This window comes from Trichoderma camerunense, assembly GCF_050948025.1.
Source record: "Trichoderma camerunense strain CBS 138272 chromosome Unknown V8C40scaffold_5, whole genome shotgun sequence".
NCBI lineage: Eukaryota > Fungi > Ascomycota > Sordariomycetes > Hypocreales > Hypocreaceae > Trichoderma > Trichoderma camerunense.
Window position 1 is genome coordinate 1,638,663 of NW_028145365.1, and position 19,476 is coordinate 1,658,138.

The following is a 19,476-nucleotide window of genomic DNA, read 5'->3' on the forward strand; positions in this document are numbered from 1 at the left end:
CGACAAAACAAGTGCAAAGGCGGCACGGGTTTGTTCCAGATGATAGACATGGCCCATCGTTGGATGCTACCGTGCAGGACGCAGTACTTGGTAGTGCTGCAGCACGCAGTGGTCGCCCAAGTACCTTCAGCAGTCGCTGGGTCTCTTTAAGCCCCCTGTCGACGACGAGCTGGAGGGGTAGCAGCAGGTGGCACAAACAAGAATGTCTCTGATGCAGTGCCTTCGGTAATGCTTCGCTCAAAGCCACCGCATCGCGACTACAACAGGCACTCGTATAAGGACGAGGCGTCTGGTGCCTGATAAGCTCAAGCTGGGTGTTCCTTGTCTGTAGGGACATTCAGCAGAGTAGGTTAGCAGCCAGCACTAAATGTGCAGCACACGCTGCTCCATGTCGATAAACAGGATTGATGGAAGAGCATCGACTGGAGGGATGCTGCCTGTTCCGGAATAGGGCGCGAATACTAGTGGCAGTGGCCATTTTCCAATTTGTGGATCGATCACAAACCCCACACACACTCTTTATCTTTTGCGGGACTGCCAGCCTGCAGTAGATTCTTGGGTTAGTACCTTCGTAGTACCGAGTGCTGGGCGTGTCGCTTTAGATGCTCACGCCTGGGCCGTTGTGAACGAGGGACTCCCTGGCTTTCGCGGTGCAAAAAGGACAGGCTATCTGTGACTGAGGTCGGTCGGTCCCTGTAAACTGTACAGTAGAGGTGCTGGTGCTCCTCACCTTGCCGTTGAATCGACCCGATTGCGGCGTTTGCTGCAAGTTGCAGCTGCAGTTGCGGTTACAGGGACGGGTACGAGTATGTACAGCGGCGGCTCGGGCACTTTTCTTTGCACGCAAGCGGCGGCGAACAAATGGAAGCGTGCACGAGAGATATGACTTGTACCTTTTCGCCAAGGCACCGATGAATCTGGCAGAGTGTAAAAGATGGACCTCGGTGCCTAGTCCAGTGTATGCAGCTCGGCGAAAATGTCTATCGAGGCGGCGGTTTGAAAATCGTAGAGTTTTCTGCGGTATTCTCTCATCTGTCTCTTCAGCCTGGGAGGCCGCAGGCCATGGAGACGGAGCCACGGTGGCTGATTCAGGGCGGAATGCAACAGACGGTCGTCTAGGGAGTGGTGAGTTGACGTGACGTGCTCCCTTGTTTACATGGATCTTGGACGGCCGTATCGAGTCTGACGAGCAAGGGAAACAAGGTGTCGCCTGGGTGCTTTGCCGGGATGAATCTAGAAGATGAGTGTGTAGTAGAGGTAATGTTTTGTGTTTGATGTTGTATTTTGCCCGTCTTGTTTGTACAGATGTACATGTACGAGTACGTGCCTCTTGCCCCCCACCACATCCTCTCAAACAAGAAAAAAAAAAGCAAAAATGTATAACAGGTTATCATAAATAGATAGTTACGTAAATAGGATTCTTTAATCTTTCTTGATCTTCTTCCTCAACAAGTCTATTGTGTGCCCCTCCACCTTCACCAAGTTTGATAACAACAAGCTTTTCCCAAGGTTCCAGATCGCGATGGTGTATATACTTGGAAGCATTGGCGTCATTTTTGGCAAAGACACCAGACACGCAGAAAAGGGCATTTGGCACTAGCACGAGGGGGGTGCCCCAGTAGCTGGAAACTACCTGCAAGGTACTGCTGCGACAAGCATGCTGACGAAACACTGGCCGGTACTCGCAAGACTAAAACCTGAAGGCACCAGGCATGTGCAGGTACCCCCCCAAGCCTCCGGGAAATGCTGCACCACTCCCCCGATTGGTCTGATGCAAGCAGCCAGTGACATTGGAAGCCGCACCGCAAATCAAATCAAAATCCATGGACCAGTTTGGCCCCCTCTGACCCTCTACTCTACCTCTGCCTCTCTACCTGTCTACCTCTACCACTCTCTTTGCCTTCTAGGGCTTCTTCTGCACTCCCCCCTCTCTCCTCTCTACTGTCTCTTCTCTCCTCCTCTTCGGGGTCCCTTTCTAGGGCAACTTCAGTCGCTGTCTGAGTCCGCCAACAACCCTCCATTCACTCACTTCACTCACTTTCTCCCTTTGGATCCATCAATACTTCATAATTGTACGAGTACGAGTACTTCAAGTCCAGCGTGTCCTCGACATCGCCAACCTAAACCCACTAAAATTCTAGTTGAGCCCTCCAACCCTCCAAAACAATCCGTCACCCCCCCATTTGGTCCAATGCAAACTAGCGCACCAGCCCCAGCGCCAATGAGAAAAAGCCTCCCTGGAAGCAGGTCCGAAAAAGCGCCCCCATTCTACCCAACTCTTTTTCTCCTCCCAGCAGAGTTCCAGTTGAGTTGTACTTGTGTCCTCCACTCTCAACGGAGTACACACTCTCTACTGTAAAACCCTTTTCCCTCAAGACGCCGCCTCTCCCCACCTTTCCCGGCTGCAACTGCGGCTCCCACCCCCCAAAAAAGGCCCCAAAAGGCCCCAAAGGCCAAGCCCCGGACAGAGGAGAAAATATGCGAACTGCACCTGCGTCCGTGCCGCTGCCTCACTAAACCCGCCCAAACCGCCAAACTTTGGGCCAACTTGGACGCATCATCAACCTCATCCTCGCTTCTCTCCTCCTCCTCACCCTCGCCCTGAACCTTTTTCGCCGCCCTCGCCGCTTCCACTCGCCGACAAACTTCTCTCGCGACATTTTCTTTCGCATCTTGTGCCGCGCCACTTCTCCATCTGCTGTTATCTATCTGCATTTCCCCGGGCGCATCGCATCTGAAGCGCAGTCCACTCAATTCGCCTCAAAGTATATCCTCGATCGAACTTTCCGCGCGCCGCCGACAGCATTTCGGATTCTCGTGCGCATTATCGAGCACATTATCGACACTATATAATCCTCCTCTGCCCTCGCGCTCGGAGAGCCCCCGATACCACCTCCGTGCCCTCGCCATCATCACCGCACCACCGAGCCAGTGTTGTTCAAACCGCGACCCCATTATTCATCACTATCACTAGTAGCCTTACCAGTCTTTCGCCGACTAGTTCTCTCTCATACTCTCATTCTCTCACACTCTCACACTCTCTGCTTCCTTGGCTACGCCTCGTCATTCATTGCTCGCTGTTACAAGCCTCTTTCGTTATCGGTACCTGATCGTCGTCGCCCGTCGCCCGTCGCCCATCGTCACCGCGCGCTATTGGTTATGAACGGCGACCACAGCAGGAAACAGTCGGCGCCAATGACAATACTGCCGCCTTCCACGGCCACCTGGGTGCCTCACCAGGGCATCTGGTCTCCGTCGCCTCTCGATGAAATGCCCAACCCAATCGACTATGACCGAGGCGCCGAGCTGAACTATGCTGCACCTCATTCTTCTTTTCCTGGGCCGTCGTCCCGCGGCGCATCTTTCGCAACTCAGATGTCACCGCCGCAGAGGATCCCTTTTTACCATGCCCAGTCCCCTCCTCACCCCAGCGACGTGGGCGCGTCCTACTTTGACTATGAGTCGCCCGTTCCCCCGGCGCCGGTGCGTGTGCTGATCCGATGCCTGCCGGCCACAACCTCCGAAGCCGACGTGCGTCTCATGCTCGTCTTCTCTCAAGAGCTCGTCAGCATCGAGCTTATGGGCCCCGACAGCTACGAGGGCGCCTACTACCGCTCGGCTCTGCTGCACTTTCGGAGTATGCGTGGCGCGACTGAAGCCCGAAACATGCTCGACGGCCGCGCCAACATGGACGGTCGCGCCAAGCTGAGTGTTAGCATCTTGTCCTCGCCAAACTACGGATCGCCCGTTAGTGCGCCATTCGCCATGCCAAACGGAGCACCCCATGCCAGCGCGGATGCCTTTACGGCGCCAGTCTATCGTCCACAGCCGGCTCCTATCGGCAACGGCTTTCCGCCGCGTGACGCCATGTCGCCGACATCGAAAGCTGGTCGCTTCTTCCCAGCTGCTCCTCCTCATCAGGACCTTGCTGCTCCGGACACAAAAGCCGGCAGCCACTACAAGAGCCTCTTCAACGCACATTCACCTATTGGCAACCACCTCGCCAACGAGGCGTCAGGACGACTAGGCAAGCACCTCATTAATGATGAGCTTGGCGATGATGACGATAGGGAGCTCCTTAGGGATTCATTTGCCTACGCAGGTAAGGCCACCCCTACTCAGCGGAGAGGCACTACTCCTCAAGACCCCATCAGCCAAGCAATGGCAAACCTAGCTCTCAACTCGGGCGCCTCTTCCACCACCTTGCCAATGCCGCCGTCGTACCTTGGGGCTCTGGCTATCGCTAACGGCAACGGCAACGGCAACGGCAACTATATGAGCCTTGGACAACAGCTGCAACAGCAACAACAACAGCAGCAGCAGCAGCAGCGTCATCAACTTTCTCAACTGTCGCAGCAAAATCCACAACAGCAGTCGCTGCCGCAGCATAACAAGCAGCAGCAGCAGCAGCAGCAGCAGCCACGATCGCAACCCCAGCAAGACAAGCAGGATAAGCAGCAGCAGCAGCAGCAGCAGCAGCAGCAGTCGCCGTATGGAAAGCCCAACTTTCCTCCCGTCAACCCTGCAGATCAAAACCCGCCCTGCAATACCCTCTACGTTGGCAATCTGCCCATCGACACGTCCGAGGAGGAGCTCAAGGCCTTGTTCTCCCCCGTGCGGGGTTACAAGAGGTTGTGCTTCAGAACCAAGCAGAACGGCCCCATGTGCTTTGTCGAGTTTGAAGACATCGGCCATGCCACCAAGGCACTGAGCCAGCTGTATGGATGGTGTTTGCACAACAGCGTCAAGGGTGGCATTCGCCTGAGCTTCTCCAAGAACCCTCTTGGTGTTCGCTCCACTCCCTCGCAGACTTCTCATGGAAGCATTCCTCCTGTCAACGGAATGGCCCCGTCCACAGCCAACGGCTTTACGGCGGCCAGTGGCCCTCCCCCTGGCCTGCCTAAACCGACCAACTTTGGCAACCGGGCCTATAACTCGTATACCCCCAACAGCCGCGGCAGCAACTCTGGGACACCTATCAATGGCTCTAGTGCTGGCTCCAATTTCCAAAGAGGACCATTTTATAAGAACGGCATCAACATGGCGAAGCCTCATACTCCCTTTGCTTAATGCAGGGATACCAGCAACAACAACAGCAACGCCTGTTCCCCCATTGGTTTCGAATTCTACCCCTCCCTATTTTCTTTCCTTTTTTTTCTTCTCAATCATCTTGTTCTTCTTGTTTCTCTCTTTTATTTTCGGGTTTCTCCAAGGCACAGGGGCATCATTTGGATACAACGATAAAGTTCAACTAGCATCAGGGTTTACGGACAGAGAGGGGCGCAACGAGAAATTCCTTTTTTTCTTTATTTTACCATATACCATCTGGGCTCTTTTGGTCGCATCGCGTCCCCTATCAACTACGGCTTTTTTCTCATCTTCAGATAGAGAGATGGGACAAGAGAAGGAGCGGACAACGGCGTTGGCTTCATTTGGGATTGATACCTTTTTGACTTTTCCCCCCTTTTTCTTCTCTGATTGATTCCCCCTTACATCTTTTCTTTTCCTAATATGCTCGAAGGATACGGACGGGAAATTCTCTTGTCTTGCTTGTCCACTGCTTTTCTCCTCTCTTCTTTCTTTCTTTCGAATTCGCTTCGTTCTGGGAAATGGATTACAAAAAACGATTTTTTGTACTCTTGTTTTTGATTCCCCCTTCTTTTTTTGGCCAAAGAAAAAAAAAAACCGGAGACAGAGAAAAGGTGCAAAAAAATACGGCATGGCTGTTATCTTTAATACTCGTTTGCTTAATTCTTCTTCTTCTTTTTTCATCAGCGCTGAGTGTTTGGATTTGGAATTTGGGAAAAACATTTTACTGCGATGGCTTCAAGTTCGATATTTCCATGTTCCCTATGTCATTATTACCCCTGTCTGCTTTTTCTATACTGCTTCTTTTCTTCTCGGGGTACCCAATCCCGTTGATGGCCTGCTGCTTATTGCGGCCATTTTAACCCCCAGCGTCTTCATAGAAACGTCCACGGCATGCAAATGCTTCATACCACTTTTATTTATTATAAAACCGGTCTATCAAACAGGAGTTGTTGTTACCTATGCTCTTATGGTGGGTTGTTTCAGCTGCTTTTGCTCCCCGGACGAATGGACAACGGACAATGGACACAATTTGTTGCATGGTCATGAAGGGATTTTGTGCGTTTGCTTTTTCTTCCAGCACTGGTGGTGTTTATCTGTCTGTGTGTATGTGTGTGCTCGCGTGTGTTTTCTCTCTTTCTTTATAATGTTTGCATGATTGGGATGGGCTGCTGATCTTGATGGGCATGGATAACGGAGTATCAAAGTTGGAGAAACAGGAGCAAACCTTTCTTTTCTTTTTTTTCCTTTTTCTGTAAGGAGTTCCTCGTCTTTTTTTGGCTGTCTCTCCCATGGCTTTTTACGAGGAGGGCACGGTTGAGAGTCATAGAGACCGAGAGGAAGGGAGGGGTTTTTTTTTTTGTTGGACTTTTGAAAACATTTTGCTCATTGGACGTGGGAAAAACAAAAACATTTTCAACGGCGCGATACGACAAACGTGGCTATCATTGGGAAACTTGCTTGTGGTTTGGTCTGCTCAGCTTTGTTTGGGAGGGGTATTCTTCGTTTCTGTCGTTTCTTACTGCTATTATTATATAGTTTTTTTTTTTTTTTTCGAATGTCAAATGGAGTGCCAAGCGTCTCTAGTTTTGTGTTGTAGCCCCGTGATGCTCATAAATGATGATAACTCGTTCGTACCCCAGAACGGAAGTGAGAGGCAATATGAATCTAGATTGTTCTGACGCCGATAGACTAGAAGAGAAAGACGTTGGTTACGGTGAGCATCTTGAAAAAGAGGTCGAAGACGAGCCTGAAGGTAGGCTTAAGAGAAGAGGCGTACGAGCCACGGCCATCTCATGGGCCCCGATGTGGTCTCCGCAGATGCCGCACTGAGGGACGAGCCTGATATGCTGCTCACTACCATTATCCATGGTGATTCTTGATTTGTGCTAGTCGTCGATATGAGTGCGTATCAAATTGTATCAATTATAAGGAGAAGAAGAAGAAGAGAATATACAATGGGGTTGCTGATGTTGTTTTGCCAAGTTATTGGGAGTTGATGTGAGGGGAGCAACGAGCTGCAGGTTATACAAGCTCCAACATGGCTGCTCCTGCCAGTTTCTTTTGACCATGGCCATCAACACTTCACTGTTGCCTTAAAATACAATCATAATATTCGGGGTTACACTCGATTTCAAGAAAATAGAACGTGCAGCTACCTAGTAGTTTACTTACCTAGGGAATGGCATCGTTAACAGCTGTTGCTTCGTGCATGGGCATGGGCATGGCCATGGACAAATACGGCTTCAAACTCGAAGCCGAGAGTTGCGAATACGAAGTAACGAGTGTAAGTATAACAGATAGATGCTGTGATTGATGCTGTAATATGTATTGTATTGAACCTCATTGGCGATTTAAGCTGCTACTGCTTGCTATAACTAATAGCCACCACCTAGATACAAATACCTAGTATTATAGAGCACAGCATCAATGCCATCGCCATATAACATTTTGAGGTATCGCAAAGAGTAGAGTCCATCCCCTTAATGCCTCCTATTTCCCAGTGGAGTGTTTCTTTCCTCTTGCTTATGTTTTTTTTTTTCCTTTTCCCTTTTTTCAAACTTATAGCTTGTTTGTTCCCTTGCCGTTCGTTCGTGCCTTGGTCATGTAAAATGGAAGCCAATTCCTTGCCCCCCAAAACGCCTTGGATTTAACCCAGATTTCCCCCGGGCTGTACCACCTCTATCGTCTCTTGTTTCCCGTTTTGAAGTAGGCATAATGTACAGTATATGTGTAAATGACAAGTATCTGCCGCTTTTTGGATCGTATGTGCGTGTGCGTATCGTGTGTGTCCCCTCGATATCCTCTTTCGGTTTTTTTTTTCGGTTGTGCTATCGTACATTCCCACCGTCCTCGCCATTTTTCATCAACCACCAGAACCAGACCTTAGGCCGGCGTGTGGAAGAAGCGCAAGATGACCTCGTACATGGCAAACATCATTGCCGCGCTGGGAACCGTGCGCATGAGGTGAGGTGTCAGGCCGCCGTAGAGACCCATGAGGCCCTCTTCCTTCCAGACGAGCTTGAAGCACTGAATCAGGCCGGTGTACTTGAGCTTGCCGTCTCCCATGGGAGCCTGTCGCAGACGAGTTCGCGCAACCTTGGTAGGATATGATCAGTTTACTTTCTCCTCCTTAAACTTGAACAAAGAAAAACTCACCTCGTGGGGATAGGCAATGACGGCAGCAACCAGCTTTGCACCTCCAGCAGCTCCGCCATTGCCAAAGACATCCACCGTCTTATCCCACCAGTTCTTTGCTCTGCCGCTGGCCTGTATCGCAGATTCTCTTCGGGCGAGATAGGCCTTGAGTTGCTCGTACAGCATCCACTGCATCGTCGACTCGACCACACCCAGGTAGCTCGCGCTCATTCCCTTGTACAGCCCCCTAACACCCTCGTCGCGTACAACTTGCTTGACGCAGTCCCAGCTGTTGCGATACAGCCTCTGCGTCGCTCCGCCACTACGCTCAGAGACGTTCTTATCCAGCTGCAGCCTCGTCTTGACCATCCAAATCGGATTCGTCGCAGTGCTCGTCGCCACGCCCGCCGTGACACCGGCCAGGAGATGCACCCATGGAGCCTCCTCGCCCCTGTTCCAGTAGTCGGCCATGAGCCTCTTGCCGTTCCCGTACACGTAAAAGTTGATGCTCCTGGCGGGAATGACGCCCACCAGGTTTGGTCCCAGGCCCTTGAACAATGCGCGCGGCCCCTCCGTCCTGTACACCGAGCCCAGGATCTGCAGCGTTTCAGACAAGTGGTGCATTGCGCTGCGCACAGGGTTCAGTCTCTGCAGAGCTTGCGCCTGCGCCTCTCTGGATGCGCGAATCTGCGCCTGGTAAAAGTCGGACTGTAGCCTCGTCTTGAGGACATCGAGCGGCGCCGTAACTGCTGCGGCCGTCATGCCGCCAACTCTAGAACCCAAACGTTAGAATCCTTCACAGACCCGAGCACGGAGGAACAACAAAACAAACATACCCTCCGGCCATGAAATGCACCCATGATTTCGCAAACGGCAAAGCCTTGACCTGCCCTCTAGGACTGTCATCCGGCAACACATCGCCCGTCTCTCTCGACTGCACCAGCGCCGCATGCTCAGCCGAAGCGTGCGAGTGCTGGAACGGCCGTCCATCGTCTCGCCCTGGCAGATACGGAGCAACAGCCGCAGGCCCCTGCTGCGCCATGGCCAGGAAAGTGATTTTTTGGTTTCGCTTAAGGGTGGTTTCTCTTCTCTTTTCGATTCGGCTCGATTCAATTCTTTGCTTTGCCTCCTTATCAAAGCTTTGATTCGGCAGGGAAAGTCAAAATCGGCGATGCGCAAAAAAAAAAAAAGAGTCGGTTAACCTCGATATACCGCGGTGGGGTTCATTAAAGATTGCGGCAAAAGTTGGGTGGACGGAGGAGAAAGCGTAACGAAGCGGTAGAAATAGTCATTCGCCCAGAGCGTATCGAAAAGGGAGAAAGAAAGAGTAAAACGAGGATTAACGGTGATTGTGGGCAAAAGCTTCGTGAATGAGAGGGGGGGAATGAGGCAACAGTGAATCTAAAGCCGAAGAATGATGCGTTTATTGCCTCTTGACTTTTTCTGCGGCTCCGGCTTTTTTTTTTTTTTTTTAACCTTCTTGTCCTGTCATGTTTTTTTGTTTTGTTTTAGCTCAGCAACGAGCCGAAGTGGCGCCCTGCAGCTAAAGCGAGCGCCGAAGTTACCCCAAGTGGCCAGCCCAAGCGGTACGTACTGGTTGTACCTTGCTTGCTTTGTTGCTTTCGTTCCTCGCCATCTGTCCTGTACTTGGGTGTTCATTGATCCATAGTACTCTCTAAGGAATCTCTAGGCCACTTAGAGGATGTTTTATTGGTTTTATTAGATAGATAGAGGTAACTTGATAAAGGCATAAAGATAAAAGATTGTCATATTCTCATTGGCTCGCCAAAGGTCGTCTACCCAGACCCAGTCCTATTCATAATCCCAGCATATGCGCATCCCGATATCCATCCCAATCCGTCAAAATGTGGCAAACTTTTTCCCAATCAAATCCCATAAAAAGCAAACTAGTAGTCACTATTGTACTAACCGTACGTATTATCAAGCCGTAGCCAACCATTCTTCACCGCCGTCTTTCATCGTGGGGCTAGCGGTGGTAGCGATCCAAACGGCCGAGGCTCATAGTCGGGGGGAGACAAAATGGCAGCGAGCTGCCCCGTCCGTGGAGGGTTCCTAGGCACGGTAGGGGGAGCCGGCTCGATCCTGGTGAGCCGAGTGGTGGGCAGCAGCCTCCGCGGCAGCTCGGCAGCGGGAGCCGGTGCCAGCGGCGGTGCCAGCATCGGTGCCGGCGCTGCTGATGGACCCGGTACGGGCATGTGGACCTGATCCATACTGCTGCCCGCCCCAGAGCCGCTGCCTGGCCGAGAGCTGCTCCCTGCCTCGGGCTGCGGCGCTGACGCTGGTGCCTTTCCAGCCTTCTTTGCTGATGCGGCCGCAGTCGCTGCCTTCTGGGCTTCGTTATGTATCGCCTGTAGCTCCTCCTTTACAGCTGCGGCTTCGTCGTCAGTGACATTCCTCCAGTTGCACCTCGCGTGTTTCTTAGTGCAGCCCCGACAGGCCGTCAAGTGCTTGACACATTGCAGACGAAGGCGACGGCATCGGTCGCAAGGGGGGAAAATAATATCCCCCTTGTTGAGTGTGTCTGTCTTTTGCAGTACAAGGGGCCGGTGCACCTCCGTAGCGGGGTCACCAGGAAGTACCACTTGGCTGAGTGCTAGGTTCGCAATCGATCTCGAGTTGGAGGCCGCAGTCAGAGCTGGCGCCGCAACTGGGGCCGGGGCCGGTACTGGGGCCGGAGCGGGGGCTGCCGTCTCGACCGCCGCATAGACATTTGCCGGGGGCGGGTGATACGGCGGTGCTTCCAAGGCCGGCGGGGCCAGCGGGCCTTGGCCGGCAACAGGCGCGCCATTGGGTGATCCGGGCTGTGCCTGGTAACCCGGAGGCGGACCCTGAGGTGGGCTGTTCTGCATCGCGGCTATGGTGAACTGGTGGAGAAGGTCTGAATGAATATCGTACTGCCCGCCGCTAGGATTCGTAATGACGGGGCGCGGTGGGTGGTTGATGGCGTGAAAGCTGGAGCTGGGGCCGGCGCTGGAGCTGGAGCCTGAGCTGGAGCCGGAGGCCGAGCTGGAACTGGCACCAACTTCAAGAAACTGCTGCCGTCGGGCGACATCACGGGTACGGAGCTCAAGCCTTTGGTGGAGGATGCGAGCTCTGGCCGCAAGCTCGTCCGCCTTTCTGTGCAGATATGAGGCTCTTTGCTCGAGGATTTCGAGCGTCGCCAGCTCAGCCGCCTCGTCCTCTTCAAAGGTGTGTTCCAACGGGAATCTATCCAGTGCTCCAGAAGATATCAGGCGCCAATCATCCTCTATAATCTCAGCCGTTATTCCGTTATAGACGAAGCGACAACATCGTGAACCATTGGGCTGTGGGATGACCGTGAAGGCTTCTGGATTCATTTTGGCAAATGTGACAATCTCCAGCCAGGTGATCTGATGATAAGGATTCGCCGAAAGGATTTTGATTGGGCCTTCAAAGAACCTTTCGAGACCGCGGAGGAACCGGGGACCCGTCAGTTTGGCCCCGAGATTCGCTGCCATGCTTTCCTTCCGGTCCAAAACGCCTACATTCAATCGAGTCAGCATTACATCTTCACCTTTTTATGGAACGACGAAGGAGCCATGGCCCGCTTATGCAAACCTACTTTCATAGTCGCCAATGAGGTAGATGATATCGTTAAAGGTGTCGACATCGCCTGGCAAGAAGGACAGCAGCGGGGCATCGGGCCTTGTCACAAAGTTGACGATGGACTCAGGGGCCACTAGGTCATGTTAACAATGAAACCGTTCTCAACATTTAAGCTAGAGGTAGGCAGCTGGAGCAACAAGGTGGTGCTGTAAAGACAAATAAGAGGAAGGACAACATACTTGAAGCCAGAGAAGGCGATGGCTGCATGCGGCCGGGTTCGTAAATGCTCGGCTGACGATGGTGAGCGGGGTGGCTACCGGTATCCTCGACGTCTCGTTTCCGTTTGTGGGGTTCATGCTCCGGAGCATATGCCATGGTGGCCATCACTGCCTCGGGGCTTGGCGGAGAGCGGCTACGGGATGGCGGAGAGAGCGGAGATCTGGGGCAAAGAAAAGTCGACCGACAAGCAGGGAGAGAATAATCAAAGCAAAAAGCAAAAAGTAATAAAGACCTGCGTGATCGCCTTGCGTTCGTGTAAGGGGTGATGGGTAAAGAAACCCAGGGAACAAAGCAAAGGTCCCTTCAAACAGAACGCCGTATGCGCCTTGGTACGGCCAATGGATCAAACAAGAATGGGATGGGCAAATCGAGAAGGGGGAGGGCGGAATGGTCTGGGTTATTGTAGGAAAGAAAAATGGAATAAATCCTTGACAAGGTAGACGACCATCATATGCAGCGTGGCAGCAGCTTTTGTCGGATGGCATTGCCCGCTCGCCCAGATGACTGTGGGTCTATCGACGGGCGGCAGCTAGGGGAGGGGGCGTCCGTCAAGAAAAATAAAGAAAGAAATAGGACGGGCTGCTTTTGGTGCTCATTCGTATCACGAACAATGGCCAGAGGTAGCGGTCGCAGTAGTATACTCAAGCTAGGAATAGCTTCAACAGGAAGGATTCCATGCCCGGTGTATCGTCTGTACTGCACAGGTACACCTTACATGCAGGCATATACAAGTTATGTGTGCGTACAAGAGTTCGGCCTGAAGTGCGTGTAGTGGCTAGCTAGAGGTGTGCATCATCTAGTACAGACCGGTCTGCAGGTCGGTAAACTTGTATGGAGTACAAGCGTGATACCATGCTAGCAGGTGCCTGAGCAAGATGTGTACAAGTGTGAAGCACGTAGTGCAGCATGTACGAGCATGTACATGTATGTTTCGACAAAAGGGTCCAAGTACAAGCAGGCGGAAGCAAGGGGGGTGGCATTAACCACAAAGAGGATAACAATGTCGAGCAAGGGAGAGGGTCAATGTGGCTTGCAGGATGGCCAAGAGAAGAAGATGGGAGGCGAGAGACGCACAACGCATTGCATTGACATTGATGCAGATTAGAACAAGAGAAGATGGGCGGGGAAGGAAGCGTTCCGAAAATCCACCCTCGATGGCTGTTTGATCAAACTCGTGATGCTGATGCCATCGTTCAGACCATGAGAACGGAGCGCCAGCAACGCCCTCCTCCTTGTTGTCTTTGGTGTCAGAAGAAAGAAACAATCCTCCGTAATCAGTAGCGGAAAGGCGGGAAGGCCATGAAGGAAAAAAAAACTTCCCGGGCGGAAAGAAGAGGAGAGGGGAAGGGGGTGAAAGGGGGGGATAATGACCTGTCTCATCGCGATGGCTAGAGCATGGCAAAAGGCAAGACATGGCAAAAAGTAGGGCGCGGCAGGGCAGCGGCGTGGATAGTGCGTGGTGTAGCAGCTCGATTGACAGGGTCTTGAAGGACCGGGCAGGGGTGGGCTTCGATTGGAGAGGACAGCAGCTCGGACGAAGATGGAGGTCGAGGTGCTTGTCGGTATCCAGCATGGGGCTAATGGAGAGGCGAACGATTCTTGAGAGCGAGAAGCGACCAACCTGGGCATTGGCCGGTTGATGTTCCGTTTAGGCACAGGCAGACCCAAGCCGTCCCAAGCCGTCGAGGTCCTTGGTTGCTTGTGTCAGAGACAAGCAATGAGCAATGCCTGGACAGATGAGAGACACAGCATGGGTTTGAATTTGTCATGGTCGAATGGCATAGGTATTAGCCAGAAACCCCAAATCAGCGGCGAGACCAGAGAGATTGAGCCCTGCAGCCAGACAGCCCTGTTCCGTGTCCAAGACAAGCGAGTACCATTGGCACAACACCGCTGTCATGTAGGCGTTTTACCGGATGCGCGCATCAACAAGGGGACATCCTTACTCGTGCTTGTGCTCTATCGATTTGTAGAGAGAATCCGTACTCGCTTACTGTGTGATCGCTTGCCTCCTTGTCTGCCCTTCGGCGATTTTTTTTTTCTCTCTTTCATTTTGCCCTTTTTTTTTTTCTCTTCTCTTTCTTTTAGCTGGTGTGTGTGTCTGGTCCCTAGGAGAAGTCATATGTAAGAAATGAACCAAAGACACAAACAGCCGTGGAGCACCGGCCGGGCTTCTCACGCTCTGCCGCATGCGCCAAGGCATAAATAATAGGGGGTGCATTGCGCGCAACTCGTCACATATTCTCTTAATGTTCCTTGTAGATACCTGGTAGCAGCTCCGTAGGCGGCGCTGGACCATTGTGACGCCAAACGCCACCAACCAGCGATCGAGTTCTTGTTTGCTCGCAGCATGTGCTCGTACCCAAGCAGCAAGGAACGGAGCAACTGCTGCTCCGCTATCGACCTCGAGCTCCGGACAGCCAAGGTAACCCAAGCCTTAACGTTAAGTGCCGGCTAGAGCATGGCGAGGAGTGATCGTCAAGCGGACCGGGCGGCCCTGCTGTGCCCCCAGAGTTCCAGTAGATTTCCGCAAAGTGGGCGCGTTACGGCAATCCTGTTCCCTGCCTGCAAGTCAGCGAGACCCTCAACGAGCTAACGCCAGCAGCAGAGATTGAAACCAAATACCCAGGACAGCTCGGCGTGCTAGCTGTGAGACTAGCTAGTAGCTCAGGTTCAGGTCGACCAGGTCAAAGCACGGCCAGGCCCGCAGTTGACGACGACAGTGCTAATGTAAGAGCAATGCATTTGGTTGGTACAAGCACTAGACCTAGTGCACACCAGAGATCTGAGTCGAAGCTATTACGACCCAAAACCAAGGTGTGTATGTGCGTGTGTGAGTGAGAGTCGAGGTGTGTTTGATGGTGAGGTGTGCGTGTTTTTTTGTTTTTTCCTGTTGGTATCGCCTACTACCGTATGCAATGCAGTGGCAAGGAGTCGACGCCGTGTGGCAGCAGCGGGCAGCTTCGCCTAGGCAGCCATAGGACCTTAGTTCGTCCTTGTGTAACATCTCGAGGGCCGAGTTGGAGGCCGACAACTGGCAGAAAGCCCGAAGAGACACCATCCCATAGCCGTCCGTGAATGCAAAGGGACGCTCCATACGAGCAGCAGCTGGTTGGTATACCGTCAACACCGTGTCGTAAGCCTACCCACATATGCCTTACCAGTCCTCGTAGACCGTCCGGTGCAAAGAACTCGTAACAATTGACTGCCAATGCAAATGCGTCGTGATGGTGTATGCATATCTGCCCACTGGGTGCAATTGTCATGCATCAGAAGCAAGCAAACCGCGTGTCAAGTCGAGTGTGTGAGCAGACAGGGAGCCCAAGTCAAGAGCCCAACAACGGACAGACATCGATTGGCCGCTGCACTGCCGATAGCCAGCGAACCGGCTGCATATCGACTCCATCCCGGTCTCAGCATCTCTCCCGGCTCAGTCTCCCATCTGCCGTTTTTCTCATCCAGCCCTTGTTGGAGAGGCTCCAAGCCGCCTCCCGGGGTTCACCACAGCGTATTCGTACCCCTCCCCCCCCTCTCTCTGTCTTCTTCCTCTTCTTCTGCTCTGTTCCTTTCTCCTCCTCGCCTGGAATCCCCGTTGATGAAAGATGCTCTCTGGCACACGCCCTCTCCATCTTGCTCGGATGCCAGCCGTATCGCTGGATTCTCGTCGCCCAATCTGATCCGCCACCTGTACTCCGCAGATCGTTGGGTTCCGCACCGCTGCAGCAGAGGAAATTCCGAAGGCTCGCTTCTGGGCATGGAGAGGAGACCGGAATCCATGGACCGACCTGATATGTACTCGTATGTACGAGTAACTATGGGCTGCCGCTTCTTTGCTGCCACAGAAAGGATCCTTCGTAGAAGATGGAGAGAGTAAATGCAGGCGAGGAACGACGGCGGACGAATGGCAGGCATATGATTTGCTTGTTGCTTCTGATAACTGCACGACTACGGTGGTGATGCAAGCAGCGGCACAAGTTCAGTTGAGTTTCTACATCCTCAGGCCTAAATACATTTGCTGGTCCAAGCTTTTTGCTGTCCTGTGCTCGTTCTTGCCTTACCTTGTCTCGACATGCCTGGTAGCTTCCCAGCGTACCTTAGTAGGTACTATTACCTGGTAGGCCGGGATGCGGCTCTGACGGAGAAGGAAGGTTGTGCGGCCGCGGCTTCTGCAGCTTGTCAACCGACGTCTGGCGTAAGCTCCGGCTTAGCAAGGAATCCATGAGAAAGGGCGGAAAGGAAACCCCCTTTTTGCTTCAATATTCCTTTCTTAACATCTCTTGGCTGAATGTCTTAGCGGGGGAAGAAAGTGCGAAACTTGCCGTATACCGCCCTGGAGCGCTTAAGGCTACAGCCTGCCTACAGGTGCTAGTAGTACTAATATGAAGCACATAAACCTCCAGGGCTACTAATAACCTAAGCTGTTACCAAATGCAGTAGATGCTGCAGTAATACGACCTCCATTGATCTCTAGCTCAGTCATCCGTGGCTTTACAAGGATCTCATCATGGATGCCCAGGTGGTTTATTTTGTCAATCTGCTTTGTCACTCATGCTAATGGCACCCAGCTGCAGGACAATACATGCATTCTGATGCCGTTGACTGCCAGCGATTTCTACCTACCTACGAGTCCGAGTACACTTTCAAGGCTATTGTACCACCTGGTAGGAGTAGGAGCTGGCCACACACATCTCAGCATATTGGGATTATCTAGCTGCAGGAGCTCGATTCTGAATCACGCCACAACACCATGAGGTAGCAATGGCAAGTCTCCCACATTCCGGCATGGGGCGCGATGGACCACCAAGGTTCTTACATATGATGGATCAGTCACAAGGGAACAGTGCAAGTTACGAAGCATCTACTACCTACCTTGGGACTCATAGATACGGGACGAGTCCTCGCAATACTCCCATTTCTCCAAACCTCTGCTACGACGCACGCATACGCACACACATCACTTCCACTCTGAGTAGGTGGCAAACCAAGATCCCATGTCGATGTAGGCCAAGCAACGATGAGAGCATGCACAACCGGCGTGGAACTAACTGGAACGGAGCAGATGCTGGTCCTCCGGAAGCCTTTCTGCAACAACTTTATCGGAAGATAACCACCTTTAATGCGACAACCCATCGTTTACCGACGAGAAAGATTTTGCATCAATCATTGGTTACCGCTCCTTGTCGAATGTCAATCAACTAGGCTCCTCGGAGAACTTTGTACAGACGGAGTGCTTGCCGCCCGATTCCATGCCAGTACAAGGCACACACTGGCTAGCTGGCGGCACCTACTTTCAATGCAGAGTAAATTGAGCAACTTCCTATTACCGCTGCTTGCATCACTCGTGCTTCACCTACTGTAGGCGACTGCTAATAATACCTAGCCGATGCTACGTGTTTCGACCGGCTTGCTCTCGATCCTCAGACCGGCTGCACCTCAGAAGCACTGAGGAGCAGAAAGGGAACAGGCCCGGCCGAACCAAAGTGGACCGCCTGGTGCAGTAACTACTACTAATACGATGCTACCAGGTGGTATGTTGGGCGGGCACCGGGGATCTATCCTTGACGTGAGCTGCTTCATGTCTCGGTGATGCTTATAATCGAACAAGTACCAGGTACGGACGTGTTATATATAAGTGCCCTGTGATATGCACATACAGCTCCGCCCGTACCTATCAGATGCCCTTTTGCTGCCGAGAAGGAACAGAGAGACAAGAGGGGAATGGCTCCATGTATTGGTACAGGTTCCCATCAAAATTGCATCCTTGTTGTCGGTGTTGTTGCTGCTGCACGGAACGGGCATGTGCAGGTAACTGGTCAATCCAGTAAGTACCTAACCTTGCCATGCACACAAACTGAAGGGCCTTGCACTACGGAGTACCAAGGAAGTACATGCGCATACACTAGACACAGCTAGTATCTCTGGAGTTATACTTACCTCCCGGCACAGGTCATGTTCCGTAGTCTGGGATCTTTGGTGTTGTGCATGTCAACTCTTGAATTGAATAAAATAAGAAAACAGCTTCACATGAGAAATACTAGTAGTGGTCCGTCTCGCCCTAGTCCTAATCGGGCACAAGCCCCTCCTCCCTTGCTCCCCACCTCTGCCTTTGCCAAAATCCCAGCCATCATGTAGCATCACATCCCGCACCGCAAGCTTCAATAGCAGCAAAAGCTCTTCCCCCCCAAGCTCGACCAATCCGTTCCCCCTGTCGCCCCGGGAAAACAACGCAGACAATCCAACAAGCCAATGCGCAGCAGCCATCATGTCCGATAGACCTTCGCACAGAGGCGGCCGCGGCGGTGACCGAGGCAACTATCGAGGCCGCGGAGGAGCAGCCGGTGGTGGCCGTGGAGGCGCTTCAGCAGCCCAGGGCGAGAGGCCCAAGAAGGAGAATATCCTGGACCTGGCCAAGTACATGGACAAGGAGATTACCGTCAAGTTCAATGGCGGCCGCGAAGGTAAAAAGAATAGCGACAAGGATTCAAGCTTTGAGATGACTGACTGACGTTTGTGTGAATGAAACAGTCCGTGGTACTCTCAAAGGCTACGATGCCCTCATGAACCTCGTCCTTGACGAAGTGCAGGAAACCCTCCGAGGTCAGTGATTCTTGCCACAGCTGTTACCACGGAGCAACAACTTGCTATCATTCTTAACGTGGCCTATAACTAACCCAACCCTCTCCCAACAGACGAAGAAGGCAACGAGTCATCTCGGCCCCTTGGCCTCGTCGTCGTCCGCGGCACACTCCTCGTCCTCATCAGCCCCGCCGACGGCAGCGAAGAAATCGCCAATCCCTTCGCTCAGCCCGAAGAGGACTAAAGGAAAAGAACTGGATAGCCTCCCGCCGCCAAAAAGAGCAAAAGGAAGTTGAAAGAATAAAGCAACGATATGCAATCTTTGAAAAACAATAATTGGGCAACAGGGAAAACGATATGAATGAAGGGGAGAAACACATACAAGTCACAATATCAAATGGGTCGGTTTCTATAAGATACCCCGTCCGCGAGAAGATGGAAACAAAACATACTTGGGAGTTGGCGCATACGACTGGCTGGCTAGTGATAGAATTCGGATAATGGCAAGACTCCCATCGCCAAAGGAGAGGGAGCGTGTTGGAGATGTGTACATCAGTATGGAACCCGAGATTTCGATAATCCCAGGTTGGAGGCGCCTTTCGAGGCTTCGAGGGAAGATGGCAAAACGAAGGGGAAAACACGACATGTTTGGCACCTCTTGAGATACGACCGTGAGAGGAGTAGCAATTTAAGCGACTCCCTCATGTTACGACTCGATTAGTTCTTCTAGGATATGTGCAGTACCTCACAAATAAACTGAACGCTGCCAATATCCATCCACCCTGTCCTTGCCTCGAGCCTACGTGT

At 52.4% G+C, this 19,476-nt stretch overlaps 4 protein-coding genes across 4 annotated transcripts; 2 read left to right on the forward strand and 2 right to left on the reverse strand.

The window, feature by feature from the left end:
• The first annotated feature begins 3,057 nt into the window (after positions 1-3,057).
• V8C40DRAFT_180147 (uncharacterized protein) lies at positions 3,058-5,159 on the forward strand. The gene has a single exon (XM_083211717.1). It carries the CDS (start codon positions 3,160-3,162, stop codon positions 5,068-5,070), a length of 1,911 nt encoding a protein of 636 aa, XP_083075767.1. The 5' UTR covers positions 3,058-3,159; the 3' UTR covers positions 5,071-5,159.
• Positions 5,160-7,401: 2,242 nt separating this feature from the next.
• V8C40DRAFT_239714 (mitochondrial carrier domain-containing protein) lies at positions 7,402-9,681 on the reverse strand. Its single transcript, XM_083214674.1, has 3 exons — positions 9,063-9,681; positions 8,248-8,998; positions 7,402-8,187 (listed from the first exon to the last, which is right to left on the reverse strand). Exons 1-3 carry the CDS (start codon positions 9,266-9,268, stop codon positions 7,975-7,977), a joined length of 1,170 nt encoding a protein of 389 aa, XP_083075768.1. The 5' UTR covers positions 9,269-9,681; the 3' UTR covers positions 7,402-7,974.
• A 235-nt stretch (positions 9,682-9,916) lies between these two features.
• V8C40DRAFT_239717 (uncharacterized protein) lies at positions 9,917-12,014 on the reverse strand. Its single transcript, XM_083214675.1, has 2 exons — positions 11,831-12,014; positions 9,917-11,749 (listed from the first exon to the last, which is right to left on the reverse strand). Exon 2 carries the CDS (start codon positions 11,724-11,726, stop codon positions 10,203-10,205), a length of 1,524 nt encoding a protein of 507 aa, XP_083075769.1. The 5' UTR covers positions 11,727-11,749; positions 11,831-12,014; the 3' UTR covers positions 9,917-10,202.
• Positions 12,015-18,218: 6,204 nt separating this feature from the next.
• V8C40DRAFT_239725 (Sm-like protein LSM7) lies at positions 18,219-19,445 on the forward strand. The gene is made up of 3 exons (XM_083214676.1): positions 18,219-18,551; positions 18,619-18,690; positions 18,783-19,445. The coding sequence occupies exons 1-3, from the start codon at positions 18,356-18,358 to the stop codon at positions 18,911-18,913; spliced, it is 399 nt and encodes a 132-aa protein (XP_083075770.1). The 5' UTR covers positions 18,219-18,355; the 3' UTR covers positions 18,914-19,445.
• The last annotated feature ends 31 nt before the right edge of the window (positions 19,446-19,476 follow it).

Coding starts and splice junctions, on each gene's coding strand:
- V8C40DRAFT_180147 (XM_083211717.1), top strand. CDS start 3,160: ATGAACGGCGACCACAGCAGGAAACAGTCGGCGCCAATGACAATACTG.
- V8C40DRAFT_239714 (XM_083214674.1), bottom strand. CDS start 9,268: ATGGCGCAGCAGGGGCCTGCGGCTGTTGCTCCGTATCTGCCAGGGCGA. Junction 8,999..9,062: donor GTGCATTTCATGGCCGGAGG/GTATGTTTGTTT, acceptor TTTGGGTTCTAG/AGTTGGCGGCATGACGGCCG. Junction 8,188..8,247: donor TCATTGCCTATCCCCACGAG/GTGAGTTTTTCT, acceptor TATCCTACCAAG/GTTGCGCGAACTCGTCTGCG.
- V8C40DRAFT_239717 (XM_083214675.1), bottom strand. CDS start 11,726: ATGGCAGCGAATCTCGGGGCCAAACTGACGGGTCCCCGGTTCCTCCGC.
- V8C40DRAFT_239725 (XM_083214676.1), top strand. CDS start 18,356: ATGTCCGATAGACCTTCGCACAGAGGCGGCCGCGGCGGTGACCGAGGC. Junction 18,552..18,618: donor GTTCAATGGCGGCCGCGAAG/GTAAAAAGAATA, acceptor TGAATGAAACAG/TCCGTGGTACTCTCAAAGGC. Junction 18,691..18,782: donor AGTGCAGGAAACCCTCCGAG/GTCAGTGATTCT, acceptor CTCTCCCAACAG/ACGAAGAAGGCAACGAGTCA.